Source organism: Micropterus salmoides, unplaced genomic scaffold (genome assembly GCF_014851395.1).
Source record: "Micropterus salmoides isolate LMB-PRFRI ecotype aquatic unplaced genomic scaffold, ASM1485139v1 Ms_hic_scaffold_5, whole genome shotgun sequence".
Taxonomy (NCBI): domain Eukaryota; kingdom Metazoa; phylum Chordata; class Actinopteri; order Centrarchiformes; family Centrarchidae; genus Micropterus; species Micropterus salmoides.
The window spans coordinates 22,361,430-22,380,499 of NW_024044237.1; the positions used below are offsets into that span (position 1 = coordinate 22,361,430).

At 38.2% G+C, this 19,070-nt stretch overlaps 3 protein-coding genes across 10 annotated transcripts in view; 1 reads left to right on the forward strand and 2 right to left on the reverse strand.

The window, feature by feature from the left end:
• Nucleotides 1-1,119: 1,119 nt before the first annotated feature.
• rab41 (RAB41, member RAS oncogene family) lies at nucleotides 1,120-8,505 on the reverse strand. Of its 5 annotated transcripts, XR_005441959.1 has the most exons (9): nucleotides 8,316-8,502; nucleotides 7,078-7,136; nucleotides 6,636-6,689; nucleotides 6,286-6,391; nucleotides 5,285-5,396; nucleotides 4,759-4,852; nucleotides 4,263-4,356; nucleotides 3,347-3,413; nucleotides 3,050-3,119 (listed from the first exon to the last, which is right to left on the reverse strand). XR_005441959.1 is itself a non-coding variant. In XM_038699625.1 (8 exons), the coding sequence occupies exons 1-8, from the start codon at nucleotides 8,392-8,394 to the stop codon at nucleotides 3,055-3,057; spliced, it is 636 nt and encodes a 211-aa protein (XP_038555553.1). In that variant the 5' UTR covers nucleotides 8,395-8,505; the 3' UTR covers nucleotides 1,120-3,054. The 5 variants fall into 5 exon arrangements, 4 of the variants coding, with proteins under 4 accessions (XP_038555553.1, XP_038555552.1, XP_038555551.1 ...); XM_038699625.1 differs by lacking the exons at nucleotides 4,759-4,852; nucleotides 6,286-6,391 and adding an exon at nucleotides 5,734-5,839 and having other exon boundaries at nucleotides 1,120-3,119; nucleotides 8,316-8,505; XM_038699624.1 differs by lacking the exon at nucleotides 4,759-4,852 and having other exon boundaries at nucleotides 1,120-3,119; nucleotides 8,316-8,503.
• inppl1b (inositol polyphosphate phosphatase-like 1b) overlaps nucleotides 7,143-19,070 on the forward strand; it is a 30,545-nt gene continuing 18,617 nt past the window's right edge. Inside the window, exons 1-2 of one of the 4 annotated variants that reach the window (XM_038699615.1) lie at nucleotides 7,143-7,592; nucleotides 9,804-9,911. The gene's annotated coding sequence lies outside the window, so the exon portion shown is untranslated. Of the gene's footprint in view, nucleotides 7,593-8,445; nucleotides 8,574-9,801; nucleotides 9,912-19,070 lie in introns of those variants that run through there. The other 3 variants (XM_038699617.1, XM_038699619.1, XM_038699616.1) reach the window with 3 other exon arrangements.
• arr3b (arrestin 3b, retinal (X-arrestin)) lies at nucleotides 9,213-15,132 on the reverse strand. The gene is made up of 12 exons (XM_038699620.1): nucleotides 13,467-15,132; nucleotides 13,178-13,371; nucleotides 12,963-13,022; nucleotides 12,783-12,859; nucleotides 12,502-12,637; nucleotides 12,335-12,419; nucleotides 12,142-12,214; nucleotides 11,702-11,839; nucleotides 11,476-11,553; nucleotides 11,350-11,373; nucleotides 11,198-11,247; nucleotides 9,213-9,856 (listed from the first exon to the last, which is right to left on the reverse strand). Exons 1-12 carry the CDS (start codon nucleotides 13,597-13,599, stop codon nucleotides 9,762-9,764), a joined length of 1,143 nt encoding a protein of 380 aa, XP_038555548.1. The 5' UTR covers nucleotides 13,600-15,132; the 3' UTR covers nucleotides 9,213-9,761.

The window sequence follows — 19,070 nt, forward strand, 5'->3', positions numbered from 1 at the left end:
CACCTCTCCCACCTACGTCACACTACTTAATGAATCTAGGTGTGCTACGCAGGTACTTGCAGAAAGAAACTTTTAGTCCCGCCCTCGCAGATAGGACCAGAAAGGCTAACCCCAGTTCATCAGCATTGATGTTTACCATGTGATACCGTTGCTATAGGTCAAAACTGATACCCAGAGGAGATGAGGAGAAAAACCCCCAAAAAGAGCACTGTTGGTGTCTGAGAGTGAAAGATAAAAAACAAGGGCACACATAGTGGGCCTGAACACTGTGGGCTGCGCTGGGGAGTAGGTGCGAATTGCTCAGTGTTGATGAATCCACCGTATCATCACGACTATAAATGTTAAACAATAAGAGTACACAAAAACAAGTCATGAGCGCAATATATTTATCATTTAAGCCAGAATTCATGCTCTTTAATGGGTCTTAAGGACTTTTAAACAACTTCCTAAAACATAGCTAGAATTGAGGTGGATCTTACTTATTTATAGATATATGGCTGTTTTATTTGAACAATTAATAGTAATACAATCTGACCTACATCATCGATAGAATTTAAAAAAAAGGAAAATAGGTCACTGTGTTGAAAATGTGGAATTTTTAAAACAAATATAGGCTTCATTTTACAATTGACCAAGTCAACACTTTTTCTTTTACTGCCATATGTACAGCAAATACACTCATTTATAATCAAGTAGGTGATCCACAATATAATCACAGTGGAATATAGACCTACTCGTATAAATAGGCCGATATGTTGAAAGTTGGCAATACTTTTTTTTTTTTTTTTTTAAACATTCACATTTCATTCACACGCCCTCAGTAGATATTTCCCAAACATGTACATGAACAGTGTCAAGTTGTAAATATGTTCTACTGCAATCTCAAGTTTATACTTAGCCACACCTTTCTGTTGAAACAATTCACTGACAAATGAGTTGTTTCGGTATACCTTGCCGACATGTCACATGTTCATCACATTCAACTCAGGTGCAGTATATTCTTGATTATATAGGCTCTTCTGATGAAGAGAGCATTTGAAATTGAGCGAATTATGAATATGCCTTAAGGCTGGTCCCTTTTTCCAACAGCAGTGCTTTATATAAAACAGATCACAGATGTTAAATGTTTGGTGAAATATCTTTATTTTATTCCATGTGATAGGCCTACACTTGTGTTTCATTAACTCTCATTTTTATACATCAGAATGTAATAGTACATTATTCACACAAACGTTGCTAAACACGAGTAGACAGCATATTTCAAATGGACAGACACAATTCAGAATAGCACAAAGCTGAGTATTTAATCAGTGACAAGTAATAGAAGAGCTGCTCATGTTAAAATGGTTGTTCGATGTAATTAAACACTTAAAATCCATTAAATGTTTTAAGACATTTTAAAAACAAGCTACAGCAAATGACCAATGTCTTTTGTTGTGCTATGGCAAGTTAGTTCGTTTGTGTTACACTGTGTTTGTGTGTGATTGCGCATCTGGAAAAGCTGCAGCCTTTACCTGTAAATCAAGCTACCGACTACACACACACACTGCAAAAATGTAATTCCTACCAGTGTGACAAAGAAAAAAGTCGCCTTTAGGTGGAGTCCCAGCAGACACGCAAATAAATAAAATAAACTTTCAACATGCGTGTCAGCATCTGCACTTTTGGTCAAGCAAACAATGTTATCTGTATGTCCATGTTACAAAATAAATAAAACACATAAAACCAACAGTCTTACACAGGCAATAGCAATACAGCAAAGGATACTGCAACTAACTTCTCTGCACTTTTTACAGCAAGGGTGTTAGTAAGCATTAGCTGTATCCGAGGACAAAGTCTTACCTACCAGCTCTACGAAACAAGGAATGAAGCCATGAACCAGTCAGCAGGCTTCTGTTATATTTTACAATATTGTGGCTTGATTCAGTGCACAACGTTGGTGAACAAACAAGCAAGGCATCTGTGTTCTTATCCATATAAATCCTGCATGGTGAGCATGCTGCATGTTCTTGCAAATAGTGTAATCAACACAACACAAATGATCAATGGGTTCGTGGGTACATCATAGCGACCAAAGTGACAACTTTCCATCAGCGTGGAAAAAGTAAACACTGGCTTTTTAAAAAATATTTCCTTGTTCCTTCTAATAACAGAAACTCCTACTCAGACATCTTAGTATGCGTGCAGCTAATTTAACAACATTGGAAAGACAGTTGCTATCATTTTAATGCAGACATAGCTTCAGGTTAGTAGCTATTCTAATGAACTTGGGATGGCTTCCCTTTGATGGAAATTGATATCGATTTCCTCATTAGTTGGTTAGTTGCATATCTTTTGCATTACTGTTTTAATTAAGGTCTCAAATTACATACATTTGGCCCACTAACACACTGTTTTACTGGCAGTAGAACCCTACCGATGTGTTAGGTATAAATAATACCTAATCAATGGACCACTGACTCTCTTCCGTGAAAAGGATCCTTTTAAGCCTAATATGGTAATATGATGGTTAGCAATAATGTAAATTCACTGGTAAGATCCTGGCCCTACCTCCTCAAAATAAGACAAAGACACACTCAGTTATCTGAGAGATAATAGTTTTAGGCAAACTCTCCATTTAAAATAAAAAAGTAGAATACAATGGGCTGAGAACTCAACCTTGCAGAGTCATTTAAATAATCCCAAGCAGTTTTACCTTACAACAATGACAAGAGTAACAGCACTAAAATTCCGAACTGTGCAATAACTCATGAGCGGTTAGCTATGTCAGTCTGCAATTCCATATAATGCCATGCAACTGGATGAAAATCTGAACATATCATTGAACTTATTCCTTGTTTTAAACGTTTACTTCTGAACCATTTTTTCCCAGATAATCTGTTTCAATACGGTAATGCACATCCACACGGTTACTCTGAAAAGTCACTGAGTTGAAAAGGGGGAAAAAAAGACAGGTCCTCCATCCCTATGGCAGTGTGCCAAGGGTGGAGAGAGTGGCCACTGAGAGACAAGCTGTTGGTGGGGAGGAGACAGGCTAGGTGAGGGTGAGGTGTACTAGCATGAGCAGCTGCTCTCGGTGACAGTCATCTCTGGCTGTTTCTCCAGTTTAATGTCGATCACTGAAGGGACTTGGTTAAGTTGCATCATTGATGAATTTGCACATTTCACTTCACTATTTTCTGCACTGCTATCTCCTTAGTGCACACTCTTTCTTTTTGGTAGAGTAAAGAGGCACTTGTTACCAGCTGGACAGATTTTCTACTTTTATAACATCAAAGCCATGGCGGCAATAGATGACAATCGTTATGACAACGATTTCTGTTCAAGGCATCATTAAAAAGGATACTGTCCTCTTTGCTTTTCTCTGGTGTGCTATCCATCCCAGGCAACGCAGCAGCAACACGACGGAACAGCTATAAAACAAAGTCAGAAGAATTTTAGATTTGAACACATTTGGAAATGGGGTATAATGCGAAATGCTGTCAAATAGGGGTGGGTGATTTAGATCAAATCCATCTATAACGGTGTATGCAGTTTTAGAGCCATATTGATATAGTACTATGTCTTGAAATTCAGCCAGGAATGTCTACTTTTCTGATAAAAATGTAAGGGTATTTGACCACACTGATACAAAAATCCTCTAACTCAATTATTGCCGTAATGCAATCTGGCTCATTATTTTTCTCCATTGCCTACAATGTGCAAATACAACCACAGATGCTGAAGGGATAGTTATAACAGTATAAACCGTATCGATTGATCTCTGATGATAGATACATTTTTATTGCCTCATTGTCAGTCATATCACCCACCTCTACTGTAAAATGGGCTGTATACAGTGTAGACAGAAAGTGATCCACCTTATTGTAACTAGTCGCTCCTAATATATTTTTTTGAACAACAAGCAAACACAAGAAGCATTTAAAGCAGTGACACAAAATGTGATTGTAATTGCTTCAAAAGAGAAGGTCGCCGTGCTAACCTTGTCCACCCAGCAAATCCATTTTATTCACAGAAACATTTTGAAAGCTGCAGAAGTTTTAGTGAATCAGAAAAAAAGTACTTGAAAAAACAAACAGTAGCAGTAACCCTGTTCAAGTTCAACATCTAAAAGCAAAGCCTGTGGGGGGAAAACACACAACTCATACAGTATACTAAAACATATCATGATGCCACAAGAGGGGAAAAAGAGGCAGAAGGAGTTAAGTGTGGACTTTGGTGGCAGAATTAGCTCAACTACCCTGAGAGCGCAGAATCTCTACCTGTTTGACATTGTAGCCAGTCTTTGCGCTGGTTTCAATGAACATGACATTCAGTTCCTTAGCTCTCTGCTCGCCCTCCTCCGTGGTGATCTGTCTGCTCAGATAAAGGCAGAGGGGGGAGATGGACGAACAGACAGATATGGAAAGAAACGCAAAGAGGACAGGCCAGAGGGAGGGAGGGAGAGAGAGAAAAGAGACATAGAACACAGAATCTTGTTTTGAGTGGAAAAAGAGAGAGGTTAGTTTAGTTATAACACAGACAAAAACGGAGAGGAAGACAAAGGGAGAGGTGCTGCTGTGCCCAGTAGAGATGAAGCAGCAGGGAAACGGCTCCAGAGACCACTCATTCATTCAACAGCCACACTCTGATCCATATAATGAATACATGGAGGAGTCGTACATCCCCGACGGCACCGGTTGGCCTCCCTGACCTAAAGGACGTCATGACGGTCAGGGCTATTTGTCAGTATTACAGCTGCTGTTGCTGGACACCAACCTGTTTGACGTTATAGCCAGCCTTGGCACTGGTCTCTATGTACATCACATTGAGTTCACGAGCTTTCCTCTCTGCGGCCTCAACAGAAACTTGCCTGCCGTGGTCCCGGGAAGGGAGGGGGGAAGGAGTGGTGTGAAGTGTGGTGTTGAGGGAAACAAAACAAAACAAAAAAAATCAGAATGACATGGAGAGAACAGAGCAGAAAAGGGAGCAGAAAAATAAAGCAAACAAAAAAAGGCAGAACAGAAATATGATCAAATGATAAGAAATAAAAAGTACTTAAATCACTAAATCAATAAAAAGGCTAGAGTATGCAAATTACCAAGGGATGATAAAAGTCAAAATTGGATGAGATGCACTGAAGGGAAGAAAAGTGGGATTCCAGGCTTTGGCAGAGTTTATCTACTATAATACTTAATGCTGTCCGTGTTCTAATTGTAGTAGAAATATAAAAGTATCTATCAATCATTGTAAACAGAATAAGAAAATCATAATAATCTTTCACACATCTCACACAACCATGTACCTTTTATCCGCTAAGTCTGTTTTGTTTCCAACGAGCATGATAATGACATCACTTCCTCTCTCTGTTCTAACATCATCAATCCACTTTGAGGTTTGCTGGAATGAATTAAGATCTGTGGAAGAAAAAACAAACAGAAGACTTACTGTACACATCAACTACAAGTAGCCCCAAAAGACATGCAACATTTGGTATTCTAGCTACAGTTAAAAGTATGCCCAAGCAGTTCTTACTCTTTATTAAAAAAAAAAGGTAGAGCATTTTATGTAAAGTAGTCATGTTAGAAAGCAGAAGTATTAAAAAGAGAAGCTTGAAGAAGGAAAATTTACTTAAAGAGATTCTGAAGGTTATTAGCAGAAATATATAAAAGTATGCCAAGTACTATGTCAATATAGTTTCCTTCCAATTCCTCTAGACCCCTACAGAAAGGTTAGAGTACAGCCCTGACTCACTGGTGATGTCATAAACAACCACGGCAATGGTAGAGTCACGGATGTAGCTGGGAATAAGGCTACGAAAACGCTCCTGTCCAGCAGTGTCCCAGAGCTGGAGCCGGACCTGAGGATTGGAGCGGAGGAGAAGAAAGGGGGAAGGAGGTGGAGATAAAGAGGGGAAAGGCAGGACAAGAAAATGGAGAATAGCACAGACATAAAGGAACTGCAAGCCAAGCAGCAGAGATGAAAATGGCCTTTTATGGAGGGACGGGGGGGAATCATTCAAATGCAGCGGGGTCAAAGATGACCAGCATGCAAATAAGACATATAAAAGAAGGCCCTGCTGAATCATTTTTTGGCTGTTTCAGAGGATCTCTGGCCATGAGGTGACATCTAAAAGGCATTTTCCATATATTCCAGGCTTCCATCAGCCTCATATATAACAGCATATGGAAGCACAGACCCCCCTGGACACTGCTGGAGAAATGCTTTTGCCAGGCTAGTAAATGTTTTTCCCTCCCATATACTAAGCGAAGGGACAAGGGGGTGAGGCAAGGCCATGATACCTACTGGCTATGTCATAAACCACCACAGCAGCGGCTGAGTCGCGGATGTAACTGGGGATGAGGCTGCGGAAACGCTCCTGTCCGGCTGTATCCCAGAGCTGCAGCCGAATCTGTGGCCAGCCACAAAATGAATGTGGAAAAGGAGGGGGCATTTCATGACCCAGCCAGGGGATGGAAGGAGAACAAAACTTGAAATAATGATGGGAACTAAAAACATGATCACATGTCTAACAAAATGAATGGTAAATTCTAGGATACTGTAAAAACAATGTGGAATGGTGAAAGGGAAATAAGTGGTGGCTACATTATAAGTAGGTGAATGCTTTAAATGACAATATTATTATAAGGGCTTACCGTGCGATCTTCTAGGTACATGGTTTTTGACAAAAAGTCGATGCCAATTGTTGCCTGTAAGACAATCATTGCATTAAAACATCGTTATAGGTACAATACTTGCATAGCATCTGTATCTAAGAAAAATATTACACAAAAAGGTGTTTGATCACATTGCACATTATCTATAGACCTTAACACATTTTAATTTGTCATAACAGAAACAGTAAAGGTGAATCTAAAAACATTAGCATTGGCTCTGTTCCATTACATCCTGCCAGTAAGTCTTTACACACATTAACAAAGGATCTGGAACTGAAAGATCATGGTACAGCCAACAAGTCAAAATATATGTTGTCAAAAATGTGTTTTGGAACACACATCACATATTGATTAAAATACAATCAGTCAGTGCCTTAGCACACTAATTCAGTGTCATATTATGATAGACATGTGTCATTACCTGGTAAGTGTTGTCGAAACTGTCATACATAAACCTGGTGATGAGCGATGTCTTCCCAACTGTACAAACACAGTAACAGACACTTGAAGACTTGATCCTGGTAATCAAAGACCATACTCTACAAGGCCAAAACTTCAATGTTAAGATAATATCAATACCCAATTACAGAAATTCTAATATAACATAAGGAATAAAAATCAATATGACTCCGTGACATCACATGATGAGTAAACTGCTGTAACGTTAGCTATTATCACTGATGCAATGTAGACTGCTGAACCCACACGCTGAGCTGGCAGTATGGGTGGAGCCACATTTGGGAAATTAAAATGGCTCAACTTTTCACATTTGTCTGTTTGTGATGAAAGACTGCCACTGACATATTACAGAATCACCCCCCAAAATACAATCACGTATAATAATGTCATGTGTCAGTCAGTCCCTGTAAGCTGACGTTAAATGGTCGGCGGAAAGGCCGACTGGTCTGGTCCCATTGGCCGACGTGGCTCTCCAAGGTAGGTAGCTAACAGCTAACGTTAGTGAGTTGAAAAGCGCTACACTGACAAACAAGGATACAAGTAATTGCCTTCACGTATGAGGAGTATTCTGTTTGGAATAAAATATGCGTAATTAACTCTTGACAGCCACATTAGGGTTTCAATCGGGTTCAATGAACATGGATATTAGCTAACGTTACTGCTAGTGTATGTCTGCCAAACACTGCTAGCTAAAAGTAGTTAGCCAGCTACTGCTAGCTACAGTTACGCTATAGTTAACTAACGTTAAACGATGTTGATGCATCACAGCTAACGGCCACAGTAACACCAAAGTCCATTGCTGCATTCTGGCAACAAACAAATCTGTAGATGAATCACAAACGTCAACGATATAAAACGGCAACTCTACGTGTGATGGGCAGTTAAGTTACCGTTAAGACGAAGAGCGAGATGTGTGGCTAACGTTAGCTTAGCGTCGACTGTTAGCTAGCTATGCAATGACATCATCGCGAAGAGAAAAACTGTTATGTCCATTGTCTTTTTGTCATCTTACTCTCTCTTAAACACCATGTTTGCATTGAACCATTAACATTTCGCTTTGTACCATCACTGACCGCTGAGGCACGGTGACCAACTTCATCCTGCTAGCTAGCAGCAAACTAGCTGGAGAAGATAGTTAGCTACGTTGAATCTGTGCCACTTCTTCTGACACTCGGTTCAAATATATCGTTCGCTGCTTACCACTCTGTTCACCCAGAAAGACGAGCTTGAACTTTCGTAGAGGGTTGCCAAACTCTCCGCCGCCGGTCGTAGTTGACATTTTGTCAAAAAATAAACAGCTAACTAGCTGAATTCGCTAATGATGCGGTGTCTAGAGCGGAGAGTCGCAAGTAGTGTATCTTTATCCTGCACTAGCCAGCGCTTTTGTTTTGTTAAACGTACAGAAGGGAAATAGCGCAACCAAGAGGCAAACGTTGAGAGACAACAGAAATTGCAGCGGTAAGTTAACTTAAAGCCTCATTATATGCCCATCTTTTCATTAGGATTTTCTGCTATTTCTTTTATGAACCGAATAAGTAATTTTAACATAAACATTTACTTAGTAGGCTAGGCCTGTCTGAACATTAGAGCACAATTATGTTACTCAGATTTAGCTGCTGATCTTTCACTAAAGCTAGATGGGGTGCTTATTTAGGAAAGAAGAAAGTAACGTTACAGGCTAAGAAAAAGAAGAAGCAGACAAAGAGACAGGTTCTCTGAACCAGCGGTTTTCTGTGTAAGTCACAGTTTTGGGACAAGTGGGCCATGTGAAAGCTGCATCAATGTGCATAAAAAATAATTACTCTGAGCTGCATTTCAGAGCAATGTCTGTATGACAGTGGGTGTTAAGTTTAGTCCCAAGTTAAATGCACACAGTTAACATTAAAGAACCAGATTCATCCTAAGAGCTTTCATAACAAAATTCACTTTTGTTAGTAAAATGATTAAACAATCAATAGTTTTCAATTTGTCTTTTTATGAATTAGTGATGCATAATTTAATGAAGCATTTTCTTAATATAACGAAGTTCTCAGTTTTAACCTTGACACAAACACAAACATACTGAGCAATATAAATAAGACAAGAATAAGGCAATAATTGAGGAGACAATCTTTTAATTTACTTCTCTTGTTGATGAGTGTCATGAACAAATAGCAGTATTTTGGGAGATACCCATCCCCCAGATATTCATTCAGTCATAATATTTAGATTAGGACAACTTTACTGATCCCAAGAAGGGCAATTTGTTTGCAGCTTACCCAGTCCATACACACAACAAACACAATCACAGGTAAGGTATTTATATTTCAGAGGTACAGATCAACATACATAGTGCAATACAAGGGACAATGATCAGCAATAAATAAATAAAAACATTTATGTAATATATAATATATCATGGCTCTAATAGCAGCAATAAATATAAAGGATGAATAAAGCTTAGTATTCTTAATTAATGGAAAGATAAATCTGCACTCATACATACTACAGGACAGAATGTAATGTACAATACATGTTTATTTCTGCAATGATGGAATTCAGAGAAATTTCTCAGTGAAATCCCATGGTAATGCCTAATAACATGTATATGTACAGGTGAAATAAGAACTTTGTAGTGATTTAGTGACACTTTGGGCTTTTCTTCATTCATGTTGAGTTCCTTTTTGTTCTGTATTCTTTGTCCAAGAGGTGATCTTCGTTGGTTGTCTCAACTTTCCATGGAATCAATTGAGATGTCTGTCCTGTAGGCATGCAATGGACAAACAACTGATAATGTGAGTCCAACATTACACCAAGGTAACTCATGGAATACATTTCATCTAATTTTAGATAGCCAAGGGTAAAAGGAACAAATTCCCAAATCAGCATTTGGGAGTTTGTTACTATAGGTACTACTGGAGCATTAAACAGAAACTCATCTTGGAGGGGGAGCAACACATGGTTCAATTTCAATATTTCACACAAGTGCAACAGGGTTATAGGGTGAAACAGTGCACTCATTCAAAGGCATAGAATCCATAGTTATTTCAGAAGGCCTCATAAACATTTTTTATGCAAATGCTTGTCTTACAAATTAAACTATCTTTTGATTTTATTGTTGATGTGTCATTTACATTTACTCATTTGGCAGACTTACATTTGAGAAACAACATACAGACATCAACAAAGCATCAAATACAGCATGAGAACTACAACTAATAATACATGCTAGTAAGATCATCAATAAATACCAGTAAGAGCTAATAGCACATATCACAACGATGGGGTAAATACCTAGGAAAAGAAGTAACATTTAACAAAAAAGTACAATCAATACAAGAGAATTGTAAGGGGATACAAGAAGAAGAGCACAGGAAGTGCATGTTAGAGATTAGGAACAGCCGGGACTGAGGTTGATTTGTGTGTGAAGGGATGGCAGAGTCAGGCGGTCTTCGTTAGAGGAGCGCAGTGGCCAAGAAGGAATGTAGGCTTGTATCACAGAGTTTAGGTAGATGGGGTGCAGACCCAGTAGTCACTCTGTATGCAAGCATTATTGACTTGAATTAGATTCGGGAGGACATGGGTAGCCAGCGGAGGTCTCTGAGTAATTTGTAGGGGTTTCACTGCACAAGCTGGAAGACCTACTTGGAGGGCATTGCAGTAGTTGAGCCGAGAGATAACCATGGCCTGTACCAGAAGCTGGGTGGCACACTGAGTAAAGTAGGGCCTGATTTTTCTTATGTCATGAACTAGATCCAACATTGTAGTGAGCAATTGGAGGAGTAAACACTGTAAAATTTACTGATAAAAGAGTACTCATAAAACACACAGACCCACAGGGGAAAAATATCAGCAGCATGTCACAAACACCACAGCGACACTCTAATATTTTGTCTTTATAATAATAATAATGTCTTTTCATGGAGGCTTTTTAATACTTACACTTCTGCTCAGGATGCAGCAATGGCATGCAATAAACAGATAAAAGGGGATGCCATGACATTAAACACATTAATCAGATCAGTTCCAGAATATTCATTACTATCTATCTGTTTTTGTTTGTGTGAAATGTCTGGCAATTACATGCAAAAACACAAACTCACCTGCAGGTTTTGGGGACATCAGAGTCAGAGGAAGCTCCACATTGACATCACTGAAAATAAAAAGTTTTATTATTAAAAATAAATAGATTAATTCTTTACATGTTGTTTGCACTAATAACATATGACCACAAACGAGGTACATCAATATTTACCTTCCCATTATGCCACCTAGCAGGCTTTTGGTGACAGAGGAAATAAAAGAAACCTTTAGTCTGCACAATTTGACACAAAATGTAAAAGTGTTATGTATGAATATTTTCTTTTCAGTTAAGCCTTACCCTCCACTGGAAATCATTAAATTAACCTTAACTTGATAGGAGACAAGTATTCCCTGCATCTCCTTTCCTCCTTTACTCCTGTGAGGAGAGAGAAGAACAGTTTTAACTTTCAGAGCTTGAGGATTTGCTCTAATACATATACCGATATACCACTCGGTAAGAGGATGAAGACCTGTCCTGGGCTCACTGTAAGTACTTTGATAAGAGGCATACTGAAGTGGCTTACAGGGTAGTGGATGCTAGGTGTGTGTCCTCATCTTTTAGCTGTCCGTCCAGTGAAAGACCCCGCTTTTCTTTGTTGTTGGACAGCAGGGGGGTTATTTCGAAGGACTTCTCAAATGTAGAGTTGGCGTTTACTGTCTCCCTGTATATAGCAGTGAATTACATACAGTGCATAAATAATTAATAAAACATATTTAACTTAACTTAGCCATTATTTGTGAGAATTTACTTTTCCTCAAGCATACTTTAAATTTAAAATGAAATGTAACAATGACAGCGCAGGTTTCACAGTAATAGCTATATAGATTGCATTTAGGTATATTGGGATGTGAGAATATTTAGAATTTCCAGGTTTTTAATTTACTTCCTAAATTAAATAAAAATTGAATCCGAAATGACTCAAATCCTGCTAATAAGCCTCATTTGATACAATGAAAGCCTTACCCAAACTCCTCAGAGCAGACTACCTTAACGTAACAGTCAGATGAGTAGAGCACCACATTTGTTCTCTGCTCAACTGAAAGGAAAAAAATAGCAGAATAATCAGTCAAAATGTATGACTCTTGAACATATACATACATACAGAGACACACTTTATTAACTTCAATCAAGCTTTAATCCTTTCTTCACTACTTACCTGAGACTTTGATTTTCTTAACAATCTTGGTGGTTTCGTTGTTGATTTTTACCATGACACTGATTGGATCTCCGTGGTAATAAATCTAAATATAAAGATAATTTATTTTTATTTTTAGCAATCTTTTATTAAAAAGTCTACATTGAAGTATGTAGACTTCAATGTACCTCTTTTTCAAGGGAGGCCTCCAAGTGAACAGGTTTGTCAGTCATCAAAAACTGCCTGGTTATATCTGCCTTGGGCCCAGCCTTGTTGTTAGCTGGTGCAAATTGTATTTTGCGAATCATCAGACGACATGTGTCCCTAAGAGAAGACAAGACAAGACAAGGTAAAAAAAAAAGACATGCAAAGAGAGTAAGGGTTTGCCCTCTATATGTCCTCATTGCTGCTACAGCTTAAAGGTGCAATACAAGGTTGACCTGAGAGTATGGTTTGGCTGCGGACATACTTCTTTTCAATGACTTCATCTGCACTGATGGGTGTGTTGGCAATGTATCCTTTAACCTCAAAGTCCACACCACAAGCCTACAACAGAACAAAACCCAGACAAATGATTTCTTCGTCAAATATTTGAAGTAGTGTATAAAAGTGAATGGAAAGGCAAAATGGAAATGGACAGTAGTTGTACCTTGCCAGAATCATTTGGCCCAGGCTGTAAGGAGACTGAGCATGGGAGATCTGTTGGCATCTGAAATGAGTAGAAACAAGGCACATTAATAAATACAATTTTAAAATGATGACTGGAAGGTAAGAGGGATGTAACAATCTGTGGTTGGTAAATATAACATTTGAATGATGGACAAGAGGGATTTGATAAATAAAGAGTGAGTTATGCTTCCTCACCTGGAAGGAAAAAGGATATCCTTGGTCACCAATTTTCTTCAGGAGGGATTCTTGCAGTGGTGATATGGTTGCATTTTCACCTGTTGGTGGATACACCTGGATGCGCTGGATCCATATGTCTCTCCTGAAGGACAGCCCAATAACGTCCAACTCATCGTTGCCATAGCGGAAGGCACAAGCAAGGTAGACAAATACTGCAATGGAAAAGGATATATTTAATGTAGTCTTTGTGTTGCATACATTGAGGTTTGATAACTTTCATCATTGACAGCGAATGAGATGGAAATACCTTTTCTGCCATTAAGACCAGAAGGGTCCACTTTAACAACACCATCTGCAAATGAGAGGAAAATCAATAGCATTAGATTTGAACAGAAACATGCACTGTATGTGTGCAGGTTTGAGGATGTATAAACAGACATTTGTCCACACACCAACTACTTCCACTGTATCCACATGGTCCACAAAATCTCTCTTCCCCAAGTACAGTGTAATCTGAGAACAGAAAACGGAGAAAAGCAAAGAGGGAAAGAGTTACTCCTCCGCCAAGGTTACAAGAGTTCGGAAGTTATTTCAGGGAGCTGGAAGAGCTACATACAATTTTCACTCCTCCCTATACCCAAGAGGTGCCCTTTAATGACTATATTATAGAGGCCACTTACATGTCCATTGCCGCTGGTCTTCTTAAATACCCTGAAAAAGAGAAAAAAGGAAAAGACAGTGAATCAGAATGGTATTTCACACGTTTGAACACTTTTAGGCTCACTGAATGTGTTTAAAAAAAAAAACACAAGATGTTTAGGACTGAGCACAAATGACCCTGGTGGAAATGTTCTTGTTTTTTGCTTTACAATAATTTATTTTTTCCACTTCTGAAGTGGTCTTAGTCAATAGTGTTGTGCACCTACCACCTCCCACAGTTGTCTTTTCCACTTACAGGATACCCCTCCCATCCCTATAAGCATAGATTAGTGTTTAGGATAGAAAAGCACCTGCTGGCAAGTGTCTAATCTGGACGTCAGACATCATTGTGATTTGTTCAATACAATATACAATAAGTCAATATATTATACTCAATAACGTATGTAAAATCAAGAATTTCCTGTTTGGCTTAGTGTTCAATCAGGTAAGTAGTTCTTTAGCTATTGTTTATTAATTCTATGCATGGTGCTAACATGACTGTTTGACTCTTGGTGACATATTCCTGAAAATCTCTCCAATTAATTCTATGTTGCTGCAGATGGTAGACATGTTATATTGTGTTTTGTTATTTCTTGGTAAACGTGGCAAATTCTGAATTGATTTCTCAAAATATTCAGTGTTTTTCTTAACATTCCTATTATTACATAATTGCATATAGCAATAAACACACAAGTAATCCTTAGTGGTGTTTGCTTCTTTCGTGTAAGTGTCAAGTAATCCTGTTAAAACTTTTCCTTTGTCTTGTAAACATCTTTTCTAAGATCAAATCCACAAAACCCTCTGTAATCAGGATTTATCCATATCCTGGATAACTGAAGCATTAGAGGAGTCCCAAAGTTTAAATTGTTACATTTAAGCCCCTGGGGTTCTTTCTTGTGAAGTTATTATGACTTAGCTCTCTGCAAAAGTGCTGACTCTTTTTTGTTTCTATCAAATGATTGTAGTTTCAAAAACAATTTTAATAAAACACAATACAAAGTAGTGTCTTGAATTGACAAAGTCGCAAGATAATTCAAGGATTGTTAACATTTGCTATTCCCACAGTTAGTGGATTTTAACCTCTAAACCATACTATACCAGAACAGCCGCTGAACTAATTAGTGAACAAGACAAAACTCTTTAGACTCACTTGGACATGTTGATGGCAAAGTTATAGAGCCAGTCTGCAAATAAAAAAGAGTTATTGAAACATGTGATACTGATTGATGATACTGAAGTATTACTATTATGTGCACTGGTTATTGAGGGATTCAACGGCATTTTTAATTTCTTGTTTGAGATTCTTTTTCAAAAAAAAGTTACAAATTAATGTATCATTACTGTTTTTAATGACTCGTTGCAGCATAGGACGATCCAAAGTTCTAGTACAAAGAGTATCTTTCTGATTTAAAAATTGATTATCTTCCTGTTAAGTAACAACAGTGACACATTTTCAGTAAATGCTGATGCTACTCTGTCATTATCTTGAGTTGTTATCATCTAATGTGTTTCTATGTGCTGCTGGTCAGCAAGAGAAACAGCTCACTTACCGCGCCCTCAGTTGTGTCAGTGAGTCTTCTCTGCTGTCTTCTTTAATCCGTCACTGTTGACAGCATGTAGTGCGTGTGGGTACCAATCACTGTTTCCTGTTTGCTTTTATACTACAGTATGACCTCTAAACCTTGAAACTCCCCTTCAGCTTATACAGCATCTCAAAGAAGACTGTTTAGAGAAAATGTAATTAAAACTGTGACTGTTTTGGTCCCCAGCATGTGTAAAAGTAATGTTGTGTATGTAACTTCAAAAGAATAAGCTCAGATAAGTAGGTAAATTTGGGAGTGGGACAGATATGGAATGCAACAGGCCATGTCCTGGAGTGTTGGTCACTTGGTCTTTGCCGGTTTTTGAATCAGTCTCATACTTCCTGAAGTACATGTGCTGCAGGACGTGAACAATATTGTGTACTCAAGTATGTAATCATGAATGAAATCAGCCTACTAATGCATTTCATGTGTAATTTGATCTGTATTTAAACTGAACATCTTGACTGAACAGCACACAGCTGTTTATAGTTTTCTTACTATAAGTAAATGTTTAAAAAACATTTACTTAAAAACACTCCAAATGTGAAAAAACTGATTTTTATTATGAAAGTCTAATCTATAAACTATGGTGGGTCATATGGCTTCCTCTAACATTAGAAGACCTGAAGTGGAAAGGTTTTACATCTGTGATTGTAAAAATTTTGTTTTTAGTGGCTCAATGATATAATACAATACTGAAGTAATCATTTAACTTATTTGCTCCACATTGTGAGAATGTGAATGCTATCAGATCAGCCCTCATTAAGGTTTAAAGATTGTCTTGTGAATGGACTATGCACGAATCTTCAAGGACTTCCTTTTTTATAGCTTAGACAGGAGTAGAGTGGTATTAGTTGGATTTTGGTTGTTATGGTAGCCTGGGCGACAGATGGCTCCTCTACCAAGCCTTGTGCAATCTGTGCTCATGGCAGGTTTACAGAAGTCAAAGTGACCTGCTGACTCACTGCAAACAACAAGGCTGTACAACTAGTACCACTCTGGATACAAAATCGCCATGCTGATCAATTCTACAGTAATGGTTGTGACTAAGTTCAGAAAGTTATTGGTATTATGTATATCACGTCTGTTGTGTAAGGTAACTTGTGGTACTGTACATTGACAGGCCTTTATTTACACTTGGCTTTCTTTTCTTCCTGGTCATAACCTTTTTAAATTTTACTTAGATCTACTTACATTAGTTGAGAAGGATTACCTGCATCTTTTAGTTTGGTCTCTGTGAAGCTAGACTGCCTCATTTGTAGAAAAGGCACAGGTTTAGTCTGGTGCTCAGGTCTTCAAAGGACCTACAATGATTAGCAGTGACCAGAGATCCAGTCTGTAAATTGGCACACAGCTTTAGAGGTAAATCCGTCTGGTGGATTGGTGGAGGATCTTCTTACTTCCTTAGCCAGGCGGAATTGATTGATCAATGAGGGATCTGGATGATGGGTTTTAGGGATGAATTGTTACAACTTGGCAGTCAAGGATAATTAATTAGATTGGTGGATGTTTGTTTTGACCTCCAAATGTCATACGGGGACATGGTTTGAGATCTCTTTAAAGCTACCCAGACAAGACAGCACTGGTACACATTACACTGCTAGATCATCAGTCAGGAGTTCACAGGCAAAACTGTTGATAATTAAAGCTACTATCCTAATCATTCTACATATATACCCCACACAATAAAATACAGAACAGCCAAGGAACGGTGGAAAGCATGCTTTAGACTGTTGTAGTATACCAGATGTCATTGTAACAAATTCAAGTAAACAATTACTTTTGGAAGGGTGGTGATATGTGGGAGCACTGACTCCTTTTAAGTGAAACATGAGGCTTTTATGTAACTCACTATCACAGCCACAGTTTGGCCAGAAAATGGTCACACAAACTCATAACTGACTCAGTCTACCTGTGAAAACCTACACTTCTGCCCCCCACTTTGGAAAAGAAAGTTTAAAAGTAACTGTAGCGAGCAACTGCTTGAGGATGCCCCAGCACCAATGCCGACACGGAGAAATTGTTACACACTTTATTTTTCCGTTGCCAGCACAAGCACACATTCATTTAGCACGATTCTTCGACGTTCTCCTGGGCCGACCCACTCCTGCTGGTTGTTCTGATCCAGCTGGCGAGGTTCAACTCAAACTAACAAAAGCTCCAAACACGGCCATCTCCACTGTGTCTCGCCGTGTGTGTTGTGTAGGTTGGCAGCAGACATCTGAGCCATGCAGGCTCTGTTCAAAATCAGTGACATTTCGGGCAGCTTTGTAACCAAGATAAAAAAAATTGGAACTTTGTTGTATTTTATTTAAAATAAATAACCTGAATGTTCTAGTATGTTATTTTCTGTGTATTCTATTATTGGCATTTACAGTCATTCTGATATAGCCTCTGTGCGCTTCACTGGGCAAACAAAACCACATCAGGGTGAAAATAGACAAAGGGAAACTGCACTGCCTGAAAGCATTAACTCATATAATGACAATTGGTTTGCCTTGTTGATGAGTCAAGTGACACACTTCATCAATGCTAAAAAAATATAGACTGAGTATTCATACATTTATAAACAGGTCTCTTGAGGTAAAGTGTAAAATGAGGGTAAAATGAGCTCACTAAGTCACAGTTCAGCTCTTGGACAATGAGTCATGAATCAGAGTGAGAAGTCTGTTTGGATATAAATGTTATGCTCTGTCCTTTATACACTGTATTTTTTATCATTTGAATTAAGTCAGATGTTTTATTCACTCTGATCACCAACATTTTAGATACATCATTGTGAACTGTTTGTTAAATGGCCTAGCTAATGTGTCTGTGTTTTTGCTAACACCGTTTGCATGGAGCCATATTTTTGCATACCACTTTACTCTCGGTGGGGTAAAGACACTGATAAAACCTAGGATCATCTTATTTTCTGATCTCCTCATACTAAACTGTCTCTCTCCAGTTTTGGCTGTGGGAGGTTACATACAGTCACATAAGCCCCTTACACTTAAGCTGGTACCATTTTTGGCAAGCACTTTATATAGACAGTCAACCTTCAACAATGATTTGTAGTTATATACTCAACATCACCAGGCAGGTAAAGGAGGTTCCCCGTTAGCTTATAATCAAATATGTTCTGCTCATTGTATCTACCTGTATTTTTGGCAGCTGCTACCCACTAACTCAACTCCACTGATGCTTTAACTTTAAAGGCTTGTTGTTGCCATCAGTCAGAAAGATATGTTACGAGAACATAGTCATCCACAAACAAATCACTTGTTCATTTATTTCTTATTCATGGCTTACTAACGCATTGTGTTGTCCCTTTTAAACACATAACTTAGGAAGTTATGTGTTTACTTTATATGTTTACTTTGTAATATTTCAGATATTTCAATTAAACTATACTTGCTATTTTAAAATGTCTTTAATTTTTGAATAGCCTTTTAATGACACTGAAAATGTTTAATAGAAAGCTCCTTACTTAATTTATTGTCCTATTACTCTTTAAGATAAACTGTTTTATTAGCTTGCATATTGTATAATCAAGGCCTGCCTTGCTGTCTGGCCTTAAAGTTAAATAAAACAATGCTAATCAAATTCAAAATCCAATCTGACAGCCGGTAGGGAAAATGAAAGAAAGC